The 18,992-nt window shown below is 48.3% G+C and overlaps 1 protein-coding gene and 1 long non-coding RNA gene across 2 annotated transcripts; one reads left to right on the top strand and one right to left on the bottom strand.

Moving 5' to 3' along the window:
* Positions 1 to 860: 860 nt before the first annotated feature.
* On the bottom strand, positions 861 to 8,081 carry LOC141997961 (uncharacterized). Its single transcript, XR_012641792.1, has 3 exons — positions 7,928 to 8,081; positions 1,925 to 2,029; positions 861 to 1,220 (listed from the first exon to the last, which is right to left on the bottom strand). It is a non-coding gene; the product is annotated as an uncharacterized LOC141997961 (long non-coding RNA).
* A 2,586-nt stretch (positions 8,082 to 10,667) lies between these two features.
* Positions 10,668 to 18,888, top strand: LRRC59 (leucine rich repeat containing 59). The gene is made up of 8 exons (XM_074970538.1): positions 10,668 to 10,709; positions 12,618 to 12,726; positions 13,285 to 13,344; positions 13,910 to 14,068; positions 14,439 to 14,543; positions 15,772 to 15,844; positions 17,191 to 17,364; positions 18,136 to 18,888. Exons 2-8 carry the CDS (start codon positions 12,622 to 12,624, stop codon positions 18,378 to 18,380), a joined length of 921 nt encoding a protein of 306 aa, XP_074826639.1. The 5' UTR covers positions 10,668 to 10,709; positions 12,618 to 12,621; the 3' UTR covers positions 18,381 to 18,888.
* The last annotated feature ends 104 nt before the right edge of the window (positions 18,889 to 18,992 follow it).

Below are 18,992 nucleotides of genomic sequence, written 5' to 3' on the forward strand. Positions count from 1 at the left end.
TGCGTGGAAGCAGAGACATGGCAAACCTTAAATACACCCTTTGATAAGGTAGGACACAGCTATGTGAGGGCAAGTGGCAGAGACGCTGTCTATACAAGCCTCCCTATATTTCTGATAGCCTCAGTACACTGCCAGTGCTAGGAACTGACCATTTTACATCTTTAAAGTACCGTACAAACGGTAACTAAATAACGTCACCAGTGGGCACTGGACTGTGACTCAGGAGACCTGGGTTCTATTTCTGGCTCCATCACTGATCTCAGGCAAGGCATTTCACCTCACTGTGCTTCCGTTTCCTGCCCACCCTTTGTCCACCTTGTATAGGCAGAATGCAAGCTCTTCGGGAGGGGGACTGTGTCTTATGATGTGTCTGTACAGTGCCTAGCACAACAGGGCCCCAATCTCAGCCTTGAGGAGAGCCTACCACAAGCTACATCCTCCCTCTTCGCAGCACAGTGTGACTAAAAGCTGGAAAATTAAAATGCAGAAGCCAGATTTTACAACAGAGACTAATGATTTTGGGTGCTCAGTTACAGGCAGCTTAACCAGGCCTGATTGGCAGAGGGTGAGTGCCCAGCACTTTCTGATATTCAGGCTCTTTGAGAGTGTCTCAAGTTGGGCATCCAAAAATGGAAGCACCCTACGCCACACTGGTCTGATTCTACTCTCACTCTCGTGGAATGCCCCAGACTTCAATGGAGTTATTCCTGATTTACACCATTGTAAAAGAGCAGAGAATTTGGCCCATAGTGCAGCTTCATTTAGCAAATCCTGCCTCCACTCACTGATATTCCTTCCATCCGCCTGCTCTTAGACTGTAGTCCTGCCCTATTTGTCTCTTATTTTGGTGCCAATCCAGCAAACACTAACTCACGTGTTACTTCACTCATATGAGTTAGTCCTATTAAAATCAATACATAAATACAGGAGTAAATTTATGCATGTGCATAAGTGTTTGTGGTATTGGAGCCTTTGACTATAAGGTCACCTTGGTCGATCGGTCCTTCAGCCCTCGTATAGATTGTGCTGATCACAACACGCCTTCCATTCTTCTCATATCCTGGCCTTCCTTCTCCACATGCAGCCATGTCTTTAAAATCTTCCCATCTCTTGGGAGGTCGGCTGAGGGGTCATTTCCGTTCCCATCGGTACCACTCGGCGACAGCTGCAGTCCATCAATTGTCAGTGAGCCTTGCTATATGCCTGGACCGTTGCATTTACTGTAAGGTATTCAGGGCAAAAATAATGTATTTTTATCTGAGTTAATAATGTCAATTGTCAGTGCTATATATGGCAGCATCCCAAACATGCCGTGTGTTACAACCACAGTGGAAAACACAGGCTCTGACCCAAAGATCTTACAATAAGTGCAATAAGATAATTAATAATAACAAATTCGGCATCAGTCTAACCTCCCCACATTCAGATTATCAGCCTACGTGGGTGAATCGCAGTTACACATTAATCTAGGTAATATGCAGAAATCCCTGTGACTGACCCCTCTGGCGAAATGAGGGCACATGGTCAAGGCTGTCAAAACAGCGACAGTATGAATGAGTGAAATCTTGCCTAGGGTTGAGAAAGATTTTAACTGTCTCCAACTAAGCCACAAGTCTTAAAATCTGCCTACAAATTCATTCCAAATGGGGCAACTTGGCAGATCTGCTGTGCAACTGTGACATGTGCTCTCGTTTCCTGCTGATAAGAGCCAAGTGCTCCTAGCCCAGTTTAAACCCAGAACCCAAAGTCCATGGACACTTCCCTGGATGCCAAAGATTATTGGAAATCTGCAGCGAAGCAAATGAGACAAGCCCTTTCCTTACAGACACAGAACCTGCTCCTGATCCCACTAAAGTCAATGAGAGGTCTGTCACCGGAAGCAGGATTGGACCCACAATATGGCCCATGGCCAGGTCATACTCACAGATTCCGTACTGTACTGTGCACTGCAGATTTGGCTTTCAGTCATCCTAGGCCCAGGGCAATGCTACAGCCAGAGATGCAGGATCCTTGGAACTTGCAGCTGCTTCTAAAGTATTATGGGAGATTAGGTACTGTTTTATTCACCTTTAGGAGATTTATTCTAAACCACTTTGTTAACCGGTCTGGGCTAAATCTACCCTGTGTGCTAGAGTTTGGGGCAGGGAGGTCAAGTGATTCTGTCCTTTGTGTTGTCCTGAGGGCCACAGGGAATCATTGGCTCCATCAGGCGATCAATGTTTGGGTGATCTGAATAGCTGTGTATCCACCATCCCTGCCTGATTACCTTCTCTGGTCCTCTCCTGCCCCCAGTACCCAGTTGTGTAGGGACATGGAGAATCCCTGAAAAATTGGACCTCACTGGTCCCAAGGAGTTCATAAGAACATAAGAACAGCCATACTGGGTCAGACCAAAGGTCCATTTAGCCCAGGATCCTGTCTTTCGACAGTGGCCAATGCCAGGTGTCCCAAGGGGAATGAACAGACCAGGTCGTTATCAAGTGATCCATGCCCTGTCGCCCATTCCCAGCTTCTGGCAGAGGCATACCCCCTATATGGGCTCTAATTCTGGCCCACTCTTGTGAGGCAGAATTAAATTGTTAAAAAAAAAATGGGGGGGGGGCGGGGGGAGAGAAACCAATTTGTTATTTGAGCCGATTAACGTCCCTTGCGATGCTCTTAAGTCGCCCCCCCACCACAACTCACCTGTACCCAGGTTCCATTTCTACTAGTATATTTTGAAGCAGTCAATTCATCTAGAAAACCCGATTTCCTTTTTAGTGATTTTGACTAAATCATTTATATTTCAATAAATTAAATTAGGTTCTTACTTTGCCTGCAGTGGCCAGGACAAATTGATCATTTACAGACACATTCACTGGGAAAGGCCCAAATTCTTCAGAATGAATGGCTGTAAAGGCTTCTCAGGAAAAAAAAAGCATATAGTGACCTTCCCTTTGTATAATTTGTTTTGTTGTTAAGGGTTTCACCAGGTGTGACTGCACAGAATAATACTGCCATAACCGGGTTTATTATTAAACCAAACATTCTCTCCTTTAACACTTAACATTCTTTTTAACAAAAAGAAAAGGAGTACTTGTGGCACCTTAGAGACTAACCAATTTATTTGAGCATAAGCTTTCGTGAGCTGATGAAGTGAGCTGTAGCTCACGAAAGCTTATGCTCAAATAAATTGGTTAGTCTCGAAGGTGCCACAAGTCCTCCTTTTCTTTTTGCGGATACAGACTAACACAGCTGCTACTCTGAAACCATTCTTTTTAACAGTTACACAACCCCCAGCTGTTGAATTCCCTTCAAACTTTGCAGTGTTTATTTGTGCAAAAGCTTCTTTTAACGTCTTACTTTTAATAAAAAAAATCACTTGTTTCCCAAAGTGACATTTTTAAACAAATTGTTTTGGGAGCTTTAAGCTTTTTACAAATTTATTTATTTTTACATTTATTTAATGCAGTACACTTGGCCTGCAAAGCTGTACTCACTAAATACAGTCCTTGAAGGACAGCTCCTTTTTAGTTTGGATTTATGCAAATAGGTAACAGACATTGTTTTCTCCCTGACCTTTTAGGATTTGGTTTCCATTTAATTTTTCTTCATTTCAACTTTCCTTTGCTCTTTATGCTTTTTACGGTCATTCCTTAAGGTGGCATATTTTGTTTGTGAAGTTTTAGCCACCAGAAATAATCCTTATAAAACTGCTGTCTAGATCTCGATTTTCTTTGCCTTGGAGAAATAAACTAGATACTATTTTTAATTATTTTTATTTGTAGTGGCATTTAACAGACCTTTGCTGTACTTAGCCAATACTTTATTTATGGCATTTGATGGACCTCTACTATCTTCTGCCAAGCATTCTTTTTTCCCTCCCAGACCACTCTCTGGAGTTCCTTTTTTACCCAATCCCAGTCTATCCCTAATACTTCCCATAGGGGCCTCCCTTAGATTTAACCTACCTCTTCCGCTAACTTCGTTATATTTAAACCCTTAAATCCTTCCAATGCCATTTCCCTTAATGCTCGGTTGTGACCCTCACGCTAAGGGGTTTCTACAGATGAGCAGATCCGAGTCACAGTACTGATATGCTGGGGTAGCCTCTGAGACCGTATCCACTTCGGAGTATGTTGGGGTGGCTTTTGAGACCTTATCCACTTGGTTCCCAAGAACTCAACCCACCTCCAAATCATTACTTTGTTGGCATAGAGTCAAACGACACTTGAGTTGATCAGGCTTAAGCATATGGGGTGGGTACAGGGCATACCACACATCCAAAATTACACTGCAAACCTCTTCCTTTATATACATTTACTATACATTGCATTACACATTGTGGAATTGGCTTAGACACTTTGTAGGAACCAATCCCAGTACAGCATGCGCTGTCCACATGCTCTCCATGTATGACTTTCTCTTTATCTCACCTTTACATTCCCAACTTATCTTATCCATTGTTATCTTGTCCACTGTAAGTGGCTCCTTGAGCATTCCCCATTATCATAGCTAGCACAGACATTCTGTTTACAGCCTGCCTATCCATTTACCTCCCTAATCTGTCGCCCAAGAAGTGAGGCTTCACCTTACTCATGTCAAGCCAGGCCTACAACAATCAGGGTCCAGGCAGTCCCAGGTTTAAACCCTGCAAAATAAGCAGTTAACCCAACTGATTGCACACTGTGTTATTTTACTGTAAGAGTACATCAAGTAAGATCATTTATGAAAGCTTGTAATGCACCGAACTGAATAGCCAAGGTCAGATATATATACAGGTTATGAAGGTGTGTGTGTCTGTACATATGGAAAATTGTAAGTGTGTTGTGACTTCAGCCTCACCTCACAAGAGGTCAGTGAAGCAACCAGGCAGGGAAGGGATACCTCACCAACCAGAAGAGACTGGCTTCAAGCACCTAGGCATTGTCCAGCCCAGGAAAAAATGACGAGGAATATCAATACAAGCGGGAATAGCTTGAAACTGAAAACAAAACCCTTGTGTTCAGAAACCAAAAACGGAAGGACTTTCCCCCACTTTTAATATCGAAAGAGACAAAAGAAAAAAACCTGTAAACCCTTTTAAAGTGGAAGGGCTTTGAATTGAAGACTATCCAGAATTTGGGGGACAACCTTAAGGCAGGAGGCTGTCCGTGAACACTGTAGCTACATTGGGAAACTGTTTTAAGATGACAGATAACTTATTCGAAAAGGGATTTGATGTAATATGAGAGTGTAAAGCCTGAGATTGCATCTTTATGTTTATTTTCTATCTAATTTGTATACATTTGCTTTCCCTTACCATTTCATCTCTGAATCTCTGCTTTTTCTGTTAAATAAACTTTGTTTATTTTTATACCAAGCCGGTCTCTGGCGTGCAAACTGTGTGGAGTATGTACACAAGGTGAGCTAGTACCTGGGGGGCTGGTTTCACACCTTCAGGGTTGATGTACTAGAGGGGAACAGTCCGAATGTCTGGGCACTAAGGACTTGGGGAGACCCATGACTGGAAGGGCTATTGGTGTCACCCTCCAAAGAGGAACTAGGTTGGTGAAAGCCAGGGTGAGACGGTATGCTTGTGAGCAGTCTACTGGTGTCAAGGAATTGAACCACAGCAGCACAGCATAAAGGCCCCCAGCGCTACAGGGGTAGTGACAGAATCCCTTATCGCCCTGGTGGTCCCCAAAACATCACAGTCCCATCCCCTGATGTTCTGGGGGAGATTACAGATGTCTGCCCAATGCCCCACATATCATACTTTGTGCAGGACCCCAGAAAAGTTAGGGCCAGCACTGACTGACTCCCCTAGAGCAGAACCTATAATTTGGCTCTGTAGCAGCCTCCTTTCCTCTCTCATTGACCCCCTGAGCAGTGAGGCAGTAAAGGTGGTGAGAAAGCACTTTGCTCGCGCTCACCCCACGGCTCAGCAACTCTGTTCAGTGCCAACCTCAGCATCAAAACCAGAGAGCACTAATTCCAGACTCAGAGGGAGACCTAGTGACCTGTCCCAATGCAAGCAAGCCCAATGCCTGCTGCTTAAAGGGGGTCACCCCCATGGAGAACATGGGAAATTTGTGTCTTATCATTACGAAATTTATATATGACTCAGTTTCCCCACTCAATTTTGTAGTGTTGCCCATTGAGTGTGAAGGGATTAATTTCTTTCCTGGGACAGAGGATAAATTTCACTGTACACACACAAACCAACAAAAAAATATTTCCATCAATAATAATTAAAATTTAAAGATAGGCAAAGTAAGAAGAATGCTGCTTGAGAACTTAGTCAAAATCCAGTGAATTAGACTTGTTCCAGATAGACTAAGAAATGAATACGGTATGATTTGTTGATTTATGGATATGACCTTTGCATAGTTTGACATGTGATGTTGACCATTTGTGTTAATGGTTTATAAAGCATTATCTTTTTGAATCTCAATGTCTACTGTCGTTAAATAATGATCTGACCCCTCCCCCATCACTTCCTGCTTTTGTGAACATTTAAAATCACTAAAAATCTAAAAAATTGCTTAAAAATAAACATTGCTATCAGCCATCAAAATTATAAAAAAACCCAACAACAAATTCTGCCAAGTCTAAGAATAAGCGATGAAATGACTGGGTGTAAGTCTACAGAGAACTGTCAACATGTGAATGGAGCGACCTTGGAAATACAACGTAAGACCAAAGACTAGATCAATAACTTGACAGGACATGTTAAAACAGCATGATTGGAACCGGAGACAAAGGTGCCGGGGGACTGCAATAGGATCCTGCTCTGTGGGGGCTGGGGGGCAATCCAGGACATTTAGACAAGGCTGAGGTGGTGCTACCAGCATGCAGTTTAGTTCCCCAGGCCAGGGCAAAGCAGGGACCACCTAATTGACTACACAGAAGCTGGCAAATTAGGGGAGAAACGTGTGTTGGGTTTGCTCTTCTCTTCTAAGGTAGTATCCCTGTCTTCCACTTGACTAATAAATGATGTCATTTTGCAAAGGCTGTCCTGTGTCTCCGGAAACATCTGCTGGTTGCAGAGCTCCAAGAAGGGTAAGTCTCCAACAGGGATGCAAGCTCATTGGGACCTGCTAAAGGAGCCATGCTGAGAAACAGAGGTGCTGAAGCCAGAGACACAGTCTTGGAATAGCAGAGCTACAGGGCTTCCCCTTGTAAAAGGTGGAGGCCCAGGGCCTAGCACTGAGAAGGACACACTCCCAGAGAGACTGTATGAAGGGCAGAGGTATAGCATGCCCCGTGGATGTGTGACAATTGGGGTTAGCAGTAGAATACTAACTGCTGCAGCAGTGCTTTCCAAAAAACACCTAAAAAGAGCAGTTAAGGGAACAGCCGGGGGAAAGTGGTTTACATTCTTTGGGGTAGAGAGAAGGAAAGGACTGACAAGGAAGATGAGATATTATCCTCTCCCTAAACAGATTATACAGCTGTGCAGAGAGAGAGAGAGTTAAACTTTAAGAAGTTATCCAAAGCACAAGTGGCTGATCTGCTACATGAGGACAATCAGTCAAAGAACCTCGATCCTAGGGTGACCAGGTGTCTGGTTTTCGACCAGAACACCCAATCGAGAAGGGACCCTGGTGGCTCCGGTCAGCACCACCGACCGAGCCATTAAAAGTCCGGTCGGCAGTGCTGTGGAGCTAAGGCAGGCTAGTCTCTACCTGTCCTGGCTCTGTGCTGCACGCCAGAAGTGCCCAGCAGGTCTGGCTCCTGGGTGGGGGGGGGAGGGGCACGCGGCTCTGTGCGCTGCCCCCACCCCGAGCACTGGCTCCGCACTCCCATTGGCTGGGAACCATGGCCAATGGGAGCTGCAGGGGCAGTGCCTGTGTAACCCACATATCTGCTGGGTGTGGTGCTCTGTCCCATCTAGTGGCACTGAGACCACTTAGAGATTAATGAGTCTGCTCTACGCCTTAGCTAAGAGCCATATGGCTTTTACCTCATGCAGTAGAGGCTCATGCATTTAGCTCCAAAGTTCCCAGGTTCGATCCCGCCTGCTGACAACCGGGGTCTGTCGGTGTTACACCTGCAGGCAAGAGCAGCATGTAGAGCCACCTGCCATGCCTCCGACTAGGAGCCGGACCTGCTGGCTGCTTCTGGGGTGCAGCGCGGTGCCCCTCTGCTTACTGGGAGCTGACGGAGGTAAGCCCATGACCCGAGCCCCAGCCCCCTGACCCAGCCCTGAACCCCCTCCAAACCCAGAGCCCCCTCCTACACCCCAAACCCCTCATCCCTGGCCCCACCCCAGAGCCTGCACCCTCAGGCAGAGCCCTTACACCCTTGCACCCCAACCCCCAGCCCAGAGCCCCCTCCCACACCCTGAACCCCTGTGCCCCACCCCCCAGCCTGGAGCCCCCTCTTGCACCCCTCATCCCTGGCCCTACCCCAGAGCCCACACACCCAGCCGGTGCCCTCACCCCCTCCCGCACCCCAGCCCCCTGCACCAGCCTGGAGCCCCCTCCTGCACCCTGAACTGCCCATTTCTGGCCCCATCCTGGAGCCCACACCCCAACCCCCTGCCCCAGCCCAGTGAAAGTGAGTGAGAGTGGGGGAGAGCGAGCCACTGAGGGAGGGGGAATGTAGTGAACGGGGGGGCAGGGTCTTGGGGAAGGGATGGGGCCTCGGGGCAGGGGGTGGGGCTATGGTGTTCGGTTTTGTGCGATTAGAAAGTTGGCAACCCTACTCAATCCAGATCCTGACAAGGTTGTGGGAGGACAACCCAGTTCACCAACGTCTGTCGGGGGAGCCGGAGGCCTGCATGTCCCAGAAGTGCCAGGAGAATCCAAAGAGGACAACTGCAATGAAGGGTTCTTTCACTATGGGTGGCAACTCCTTGAGGCTGCTCTGGGGAATCAGCTCTCATCCAGTCTGACACCCTCTTCCATCAGTTACTCAAGCTGTGATCCCTCGCTCTCGAGTCATGACTGAGGGTGTTTTCTCGTTGTGACTCAGCCCGCTAGTCAGGTCAATAGAGTCCTCCCCCTCCAGGGTAATAAAGTATCTCTGGACCAGTTGTCTGGTGGGCACCTCCAACACTTCTGTGCCGCTTCCCAGTGGCTGGTTGGGGAACCCAGGCCCACCCTCTACACTGGGTTCCAGCCCAGGAATCCTATAACAAACAAACAAGATCTGCACAGTCCTACCCCTTGCTGCTGTTTCCCTAGGCTTCTTCCTACCTAGCTTTCTCAAGCTTTCTTTCGCCACAAATCCTCTGGGGTTGACCCTTCTTCCAGGGCTAGAACCCCAAGGCTTATTCTCCTTTGGATTTCTCCTCCCCTCCTCCCTGCTCCCAGAGAGCAACCGCAGATTCTGTCCCTGCAGCCTCTTTCTGCTGCAAACTTCTTGGCTCTGTACTCCTGGCCAACTGGGCTTCAGTTAGATGTGGCTCACCCTCCAGATGCAGTCAGGTAACCTAATTGGCCCCTCAAACCCACATTAACCCCTTCACAGCCTGTGTCGGGTACATACCACATCACAGAGATCAGGAAACTGAGGCACAAGCAGCCCCATGGCAAGATAAGCAGGGGGAGACCACAGAATGCCAATTCCACAGGGAGCATAGATGCTAAATTATTGCCCCAGTTTAAGGAGACATAGCACTCCCTTTGATCCATGATACCTCAGTTACATCAGGGCCAAGGCTGGCCCCTTGGGTTTATTTTAGCATCCAAACTTGTCATGTAAACAGAGATCAACACATCCATGCAAAGGGATTTAGCATCCAGTATCTCATGGGCCCACTGAGGGCTCCCACCTTCCCAGAATAACGGGGCTTGACGTAGCCTGAAGAAAACTGAGCTAATAAATCTAGTAGCTGGAGGATGAAGTTGTTGCTTTGGGGGAAGGACCAATTTCAGGGGGAATAAACACCTGGATTAGAGTGAACATCTGAGGAAGATTAAAAATGTCTCAGAAGTGACGTGTGGCAGAGATCACAATGGTGGCCACTGGAGAACTCTTAAAACTCTCTGCATGGGAGAAATCCCAAAGTCTGAAACAGAAACTCGAGCAGTGACAGATACATTAAAGCGCTGTAGCTCTGGTACAGGTTTAATAACGGGGTTTCAGAGCCCCTGTCAGGCACAGCTACTAAGGGGAAACAATGTCACCCTCAACTGTGTTAAACAAAGCAGTGCTAGCAAGGGCCATCTCTCCCCCCTCACCGCCTGGTCCCCCTGCCACCTCTGCCCCCCACTCCGACCTTTACCCCTCCCCTCTCCACCTCTCCCCGCTCGCCCCCTGCTCCCACCGTCACACCTCTCCCATCTCCCCGCCACTTGCTCCCACCTTCACCCCTCCCCTCTCCACCTCTCCCACCCTGCTCCCACCTTCACCCCTCCCCCTTCTCCCCCTGCCCCCACATTCACCCCCCCCTCTCCACCTCTCCCCGCTCACCCCCTGCTCCCACCTTCACCCCTCCCCCTTCTCCCCCTGCCCCCACCTTCACCCCTCCCCTCTCCACCTCTCCCCGCTCACCCCCTGCTCCCATCTTCACCCCTCCCCTCTCCCCGCTCGTCCCCTGCTCCCACTTTCAGGCACCTCCCCGCCCTTCGCTAGCTCAGCTGAGAGCCGCTGGCCCTGCAGAGGGCGCCGCTCTGCCCCTCCTCCTCCGGCCTGAGCGTGGGGCCCTCTTGGCCACCGGGCCGGCTCGTTGGCGCTGGTGGGCTAAGACGGCGACGTGGATGCGGAAGTGGCTGGCAGCGGAGGAGCTGGGCGGCGCGGTGAGTGCGGTCACCGGGGGGAAGGGTCGCTCCGCCGGCTCCGGTACGCGCCCCCCGGGGGGGAGTATTGGGGGGGCCGCTGTGCGGGGGCGGCCGGGGGGGGGAGGAGTGTGTGGGGGGGGTCCCTGTGCGGGGCGGCCGGGGGGGGGAGGAGTGTGTGTGGGGGGTCCCTGTGCGGGGCGGCCGGGGGGGGGAGGAGTGTGGGGGGGGTCCCTGTGCGGGGCGGCCGGGGGGGGGAGGAGTGTGGGGGGGGTCCCTGTGCGGGGGGGTCGGAGTGTGGGGGGGGTCCCTGTGCGCGGGCGGCCGGGGGGGGTCGGAGTGTGGGGGGGGTCCCTGTGCGCGGGCGGCCGGGGGGGGGGAGGAGTGTGTGTGGGGGGGGTCCCTGTGCGCGGGCGGGCGGCCGGGGGGGGGAGGAGTGTGGGGGGAGGGTCCCTGTGCGCGGGCGGCCGGGGGGGGGAGGAGTGTGGGGGGAGGGTCCCTGTGCGCGGGCGGCCGGGGGGGGGAGGAGTGTGGGGGGAGGGTCCCTGTCGCGGGCGGCCGGGGGGGGAGGAGTGTGGGGGGAGGGTCCCTGTGCGCGGGCGGCCGGGGGGGGGAGGAGTGTGGGGGGAGGGTCCCTGTGCGCGGGCGGCCGGGGGGGGGAGGAGTGTGGGGGGAGGGTCCCTGTGCGCGGGCGGCCGGGGGGGGGAGGAGTGTGGGGGGGGGTCCCTGTGCGCGGGCGGCCGGGGGGGGGGGGAGGAGTGTGGGGGGGGGTCCCTGTGCGCGGGCGGCCGGGGGGGGGGGGAGGAGTGTGTGGGGGGGTCCCTGTGCGCGGGCGGCCGGGGGGGGGGAGGAGTGTGTGGGGGGGTCCTTGCAGTCTGAGGCTCCCTCTTGGCCCCTTGGGGGGGAAGCCCCGGCTGTCTGGGGTGCCCCCACAGGGGATGGGGTTGATGGGACTCGGGGTCGCCTTCTCTCTATGCAGTGCCTGTAAAGCCCCCGGCTAAAAGGCGCCTGAGGATGCGCCTCGCTCCTACCTTTGTGCTCCCCGCCCCCTTTACCAGAAGCAAAGGAATAAAAGCAGCAAAGTGGCAGCAGGATGTGCTGGGACAGTCAGGGAGCTGGGCCAATGAACTGTTCAGCATTGCCGCCTCCCCTCTATCCAGTCACCCCCTCCACTCAGGATAATGTTACCCCTCTTGTACGTCTCCCCTTCAAACGGAGAGCTCTCTTCACAAACACCCTTGGGATATCCCGCGCCCATCCCCCAAAAACCTCAACCCTCGTGCAGTGGGACAAACAAATAGAAACTTCACAATGTTTTCACAGTGCTTAGATGCCCTGTTGCCAGGAACACCTACCTAGGCTGGCACTGGAGGAAGCTGGGTTATTTCTGAGAAAATAAAACTCGTGGTCAGTCAGAAAAGTATTGAAGGTGTACACCATGATCTATACTGGGGATCTCTATCAGGCGTCTCACGTCTAGGTTGCCAATCTATATCCAGCTTGAATTGGTAAAGAGGAACGACTAATAGTAGTTCCCATTTGGTGGGCTGTTCAGTAGCTTGTGCTAAATGAGTTGGTGGGCTGTCCATCCAGTTCCCAGTAAGCAGGTTGCAAAAACCACATCCTCAGTTAGCCTGAATTGGCAAACACTGGCACCTGGACCAGAAAGATCTGAATGGCCCAGGGGGACCAAAATATCCCTGGCCTCTAAAGGAGGTTCTTAAAGGTTACAGTTGAGGCATACTTGTGAGGCATAACAGCTGTCACTACTCCTGCTGTACTTGTTAGGTAGATACAGATGAAAAGAAAATCTGGAGGCTTGTTAAAATTTATTGGTGCCCCCTCCTCCATTCCCTGTCTTTTTCCCTTTCCAAGAATGGGAAGGCTCTTTGCTGAGCCACTTGAGACTCTGAATTTATCTCTCAATAGGATCATGGCCAAAGCTGGAGGAAAAGGAGTGAACCTGAAAGACAAACTTGATGGCAATGAATTGGACTTGAGCCTGAGTGACCTGAATGAAGTACCAGTCAAAGAACTGGTCAGTATCAGTCTTTCTTGGGGGATGTAAGGTATTGCAGGGGAGCCTCTGAAGTTACACCTGGTCTTTGGGGATGTACTGGTTCTGGAGGTGGGATTCCTGGGAATGCCTTGGGCCCTTTGTAAATTTTGTGGGTTTTATCAGCTCTAGGTGTTGCCAGTTCTGTGTTTAAAGGCACACACTCTGTTTCTCCTGGTTTGAAGAGAAGGAGACACAACCTTGAACTCTTCCTTTCATCTTGACTTTTGGTGGTTGAAGTGACCTGAAGAAGAGAGGGCTCCCAACTGATCTAACAAATCTAGTAGATTGTGGGTTAAACTGATGCTTTGGGTGAAGAACCTGTTTCCAGGGGGAGCAGTGTTCATAAGCCCCTGAATTTGAGCAAGATGTAAGAGTCTCAAAAGTAACTCGAATGGTAGCAACTGGGGAGTTCTTAAAACTCCATGTATGGGAGAAATCCCAAAGACTGAAACAGAAACTTAAACAGCAGGGTATCAAATGTGTTAAAGTACTGTAGCTTTGATATGGGTTTAATCTGGTTCCTTGGCTCTTTTTTAGGCTGCCCTTCCAAAGGCTACCATATTGGATTTGTCCTGTAACAACCTCGCTTCCCTACCGGTAAGACGAGAGAGAAGCTTTGTGGAGGAGGGAGGGGTCTGTTTGGAAATATCTTTGGAAAGGTACAATCATCCTCCTGCATGGGAGGACCAGGCTGGAGTGTTGTAACGAGCAGTTCTCTTAGCTTTGTGGGAGGATGAGTGACACTGCCACCATTACAGAGGGGTCAGTAGAGGTGACTGACTTTTACTGAGGATGGCTGGCATAATTAGCTGTACTTTCTCATAGAAAATGTGAGTGTACTCAGTGAAGATTATAGCAGCTTCCACTCCAAAGTGCTCTACCAGCTAGATACCAAAAGCAGCATTGCATGTCTTATTTTCATTGTAATTATATTGCTATGTGTAGTCCTGTTTAGGAGAGTATCCACTGTTCCCTACTTCACAGTCCGAAGATAGAGGGGGAAGAAAGTAACTTTCCTCCATCACACAAACAGCTCTGTAATGAGTCCAAGTCCATGTAGATCTTCCTCAGTGTGCAGCATACGCTAGCTGTTATATCTGTTATTCCTTAGTAAAGATGATTGACAAACTTGTAAACTTCTTCACTCCTGTTTGGGTTCTAGTCGGACTTCTGCAGTTTGACCCACGTGGTGAAACTTGATCTGAGTAAAAATCAGCTTCAGCAGCTCCCCTCAGACTTTGGTCGCCTGGTTAACTTGCAGCACCTGGACCTCCTGAACAACCGATTAGTCATCTTACCAGTCAGTTTTGCACAGCTCAAGGTAAAACCCCTCTGCTCTGATGTTTACGTAAGGCCTTGGAGTGCAGCCCAGAGTCTCACGATTCTTCTGAAGTTGATTTCTTTGGTAAAATGTCAGTCTCTCCGCCAGCAGACCACTGTGAGCTCCAAAATGTAACTGGGAGCTGCAGCGCTGCCCTTGATGCAACTTCCTCAGTTTTGTTACAATTAAACTCCTGCCTGAAATCTGCACTTGCCTCCCATATCTCTTTCATTCACGTGACAACTAAATAGATCTTTGTTTCTGCTTTGAACTCTCTAGAATAAACATAGCCTTGTTTGTGCTCTTTCTTTAACACTGTACTGATGCGTGCCTACTCTAGCCTGGTCGCATTTGTGTTTCCTTTCTGCAGAATCTGAAGTGGTTAGATCTGAAGGACAACCCCTTGGATCCTATCCTGGCCAAAGTGGCAGGAGACTGCCTGGATGAGAAGCAATGTAAACAGGCTGCTATCCGAGTAAGGAACTGCTCTACATTTTATTCTTGTCTTCCTACATGGATTCCATGGCTGTTAGTTCTCCTCCTCTTGCTTGGAGGCTTTCAACGTGGTAATTTTTAAGGTATCAGTCAGGAGGGCAATGAGGGAGGGGCTAATCCCATTCAAAGCCAATGTTAATCCTGCAATGATTTCACTAGTGTCATGACCCTGTTGATCTAGGAAGTGAGCTAAGCAGGGTGCTCAGCCTAAGGAGGCACTAAGAGCGAGCATTTAAATGTTGATCACTAGGAAAAAGATATACTGAGGAAAAATAATCCATATCCAGCTTTGCGGTTCTGAAGAAGTGCTGGCAATCTGTAGGCTTGTGTGAAGAGTTACTGCTGGGAGCCATGGAGCAGGGCTAGAGCAGTTGGAGCCTATGCTGCTGCTGCAATTCTCTCTCATTCCTGAGGCAGGGATCACTTCCCCTTTTTCAGCCTTAGAAAAACCATGTGATCATGGAGCAGTGGATACACCTAATACCAGCGCACAGACTGCAAGGAGGATTTCTTTTTTTAATGGAGAGATTTTGTCTGACCCTGAAGCAGCAGCTTTGGGACCGAAGCTGAGCCAGCGCTCCAAACACTCAGCAAAGGCATGGAAGTCTCAGCGGAGCTGCACCAAATTGTACCAGCTGAGGATCTAGCCCAATGCAGATTTTATTAGACGTTCCTTTATCAGTCGTGTATGTATGTTGGTAGATGACATTGTCTCTTGTGTAGAAAAGTCAAATCAGTGTCTATTGTCACAGCTTTCTTCACATTAACGTCTGTTACCTCACTTCCATGATTAAAGCCCAGTGTACTGTGAGGCAAGTTGGACCTAAAATGGGCAGCAAGGGCTCCTGGACTCTGGCAGCCTCACTTAAATTAAGTGGTGGTTTGTATTATTCAGTTTCATGTCTAAGTCGTATAATCAGTATGGTGTCTCCTCTTGTTAAAATAAAATGAAATATTATCTTGTCCCAGCACTGAATGACAGGGTTTTTTTGTACGGACAATGCATACAGTCAATGTGGAGGTTGTGGCATCGGTGTAAGAGCCACTTGGGACTCACTTGTATTCTGCTACATAGAATTAGAAGTCAATCCCAGAGGAATGCGTTCCTTCTCCCACTTATGGCTGCATTCTAATGCTGTTTCCATATTAAGAGGATAATGCAATGAATCTGCTGCATAGATCTTACGCTATTGTTTTGAATCTTGAAGGTGCTGCAGCATATGAAAGCTATCCAGTCTCAGCAGGATCGAGAGAGGCAACGAAGGCTACAAGCAGAGCGAGGTAGGCAGATGAAGCCCCCACCCACTTACTGCTTTAGGCTCTTTTCTGCTTCCATTGACTACATATCCAAATCAGCTGATTCTGCCCTTCCACGGCAGCTAACAAAGACTGTTCCAAATATAATGGCACTGAGGACCTATAGAATATTCGTTTTGAATTGGAGGTGGAGGAAGAGATCCCTCGATAGCCAACTGCTTAACTCTGTGAAAGGGGAGAGAGGTCTGATCCACTCTAGAGGAGAGGCATGGGCCTCTGGAGGATCAGTTGGGTAACCAAAAGAAGGCCTGATGGGTTGTGGGTTTCTGATATGTCTTGGGAGGCCCACTGAAACCTAGATGCTGATTTTACTTCAGTATATCTTGGGAAATGATTTCCATGCTGATACACCGTACTGGAGAACCGCCTCTCTTCTTAAAGGGGATCATTTTCCATAAGCACCTTCTTTTTCTTCCCTTCTTGAAAAGGTTTGAGTGCTGGAGCAAGAAAATGGGAGTCTTACTGCTATTCACTGTGAACATGTCACACAGGTCTTGTCTACACTGACAAAGTTCAGAGCTCTAATTCACCACAAGTAGAAGTGCTAGTGTAAAGAAGGTTCAGTTGTTTTACCTCAACAGTGCTAAAAAGGCATGAAGCCTGTCCACAAAGTGCTTGCACAAATGTTGTTACCATTGATGAATTATGGGTCCAAACTCTGAATGTAAATGAACCCTTAAAGGAACATTAACAAACTGGAAAATCACATTTGTCTGAAAACTCTAATACCGAAGATTACTATAGTTGAAAAGTTAGTGACAAACATTTATGTCAATATACTTTGTGCATTTGACAATACTCAGAGCATGGTCAGTTTCTCGTTTGTGAAACAGACCCATATGAATAGGGGGCAGAAGGACCCTTAATTTTTTTAAAAATTAAAAAACTACTAAGGGAATACTACATAAAGAGTCCTCTATGAAACTAGGATTTCTTTAAAATTTAAGTTTACAGTGTCCCTTTAACCTTTGTGCTTCCATTTTATGCATATGTAACAAGGGGACAGTGCCTCATATGTGGGGCTCAGTTAATGCTTGTCAAGTGCTGAGCTCTCTGGATGAGAGATGCTATTGAGAAAGTGTAAAGAATGAGGAGAGTGTAGATTTTTCACTCACTCACATAAGACTGCTTCCAGGGGAGAATAAACCTGAAGGAGGAAGATGGGGAGTGCATGCAACACTTCTAGACAATAAAATGGGGCAGTTATTTCATTGCTTTACCTTCCCTGTGGGGAAGAGCAGTCATGCAGCAAGGGGGAAGATGGAGTGCTGTATTTACAGAAGGAAAAAAATGTTTGTGTTGGTCCTCAGAAATGGAGAAGAAGCGTGAAGCAGAGCAGCGAGCAAGGGAGGCTCAGGAGAGGGAACTACGGAGGCGAGAGAAGGCAGAAGAGAAGGAACGAAGGAGACGGGAGTATGACGCACTAAGAGCGGCAAGGCAAGAGATGGAAACACAAACAAAAAAAGAAAGCAGTGAAATCCCAAGTAAGTTAATTGTAGATTCAATTGAGAGAGATCCACCAAGGAGCAGGTGTATTCTGTATAGTGCAACTGTTTTCATCTATATTTTGGCACAGCATAGGAGAAATAGGTGGAAGAGAATGAGCAAGAACCTTATCATTAAAGTGTACCTACCTCCAGCTCCACCACGCTTTTAATCGTGCCAGATTACGTAGCAAGATGTTAGGAAGTAGTCCCTTGTGTTGAATATGGTCATGGGGTGGTGGAATCAGGCCACAGTGGCCGAGCTAGTTCAGAATCTTGCAACATATGAATAGCAGAACTTCAACATCTTTGCAATTGATGGAGCTCTTGATTACTTACCTGCATGATTCAGAGTTCTGCAATTGCTGCTAAGGAATATTTTCCTCTGCGTTACAAAATTGAATGTACTTTAAAAATATCTGCAAAAAAGGCTTTTTAACATCAGTTTAATGTATTTCATCATCTTCAAAGCTGTTTGCAAGCATTATGGTGGTTTTCTGAGAGATCAAAAACATCTGCTTCTTGAAAAGAAATACGTGTTGTTTCATCCTTTGTGGATGGGGCAGGCGCATATGTTTAGAACTGAAGAAAGCCAGGGAAGTCTGAAATGGTGTAATAATTGTTTTCTTGTTTTGGGAGAGCTAAACATGTGGCATACCATTTTACCATAAGGGACTCAGATCTGCATGTTGGATGTTATAGGGGTACAGATTTCTCTTGATAAGTGACTTGGTCTTCCCATTCTCTTTCCCCCAATTTATATCATTACAGAGCTTTCATCAGTTTCTCATCCATCTCAGCTGCCCCAGCACAGGCGCTCCTGGTTCCAGGCATTGTTGAAGCTGCTGCTTTTGATGTTCCTGTGTGCCCTTAGTACTGTGGCTGTTTGCCGCGTGACGGAGCTGCAGCGCCAGTCTCTGTGCGTCAGCGTGAACGCTCTCTATGAAGATGTGGTAACTGCTCTGCAAAGCCACAAAATTGTGCAAAATGTATTACATCAGAACTCACAGCAATGATGCTGCTACCTGGACATGTGCATTGTCAGCATCTCTTGCCACCATCGACACAGCCAGAATTCCTATGGAATTGTGTTCTGGTGAAACTGTCTTTAATCAGTCAGCACTGGATTTGCTGGTCGATTCAGAACAGAGCAGAACTACTGCTTAGATCATTTTTGTTGTGCTTGTGTCTCAGATGGTCTGCAACTCCTGTCGTTTGTTCATATTAAATTAGAACATGTTAAGACTCTCTCCCTCACTAATGGAGTAGGAGGTTGCCAGTCAGAGGAGTGAGGAAAGCCATAACCCATCTGGGTAACTATGGCCCTGTAAGGAGGTGGAGTATATACATCTTCTTGCTGACACTTGCAAGCAGGTTCATGCAAAGCTTTGCTAAAGTCAGGGGTGGTGTGGCTGTCTGGTATAGAAATATATATATAAGCCCATTCCAGGACCAATCAGAAGTATGTAGGATGGCTGTGTATTGATACATCAGAGTGGTGGAGTGATGAAATGCTATTGAAATAAGAATTGTCAGCTTTGTCAATATAACAGTTTTCGCAGCAGATTGGTGTCTGACTCTGACCTGGATATTTACATTGTTTACATACATTTGTACAGTGCCTCAGT

Source organism: Natator depressus, chromosome 14 (assembly GCF_965152275.1).
Source record: "Natator depressus isolate rNatDep1 chromosome 14, rNatDep2.hap1, whole genome shotgun sequence".
Lineage (NCBI taxonomy): Eukaryota > Metazoa > Chordata > Testudines > Cheloniidae > Natator > Natator depressus.

What these genes read in the sequence shown, in the direction of transcription:
- LRRC59 (XM_074970538.1), top strand. Translation starts at nt 12,622, where the DNA reads ATGGCCAAAGCTGGAGGAAAAGGAGTGAACCTGAAAGACAAACTTGAT. An exon ending in AAGTACCAGTCAAAGAACTG is followed by an intron (nt 12,727 to 13,284) that starts GTCAGTATCAGT and finishes GCTCTTTTTTAG; the next exon opens with GCTGCCCTTCCAAAGGCTAC. An exon ending in ACAACCTCGCTTCCCTACCG is followed by an intron (nt 13,345 to 13,909) that starts GTAAGACGAGAG and finishes TTTGGGTTCTAG; the next exon opens with TCGGACTTCTGCAGTTTGAC.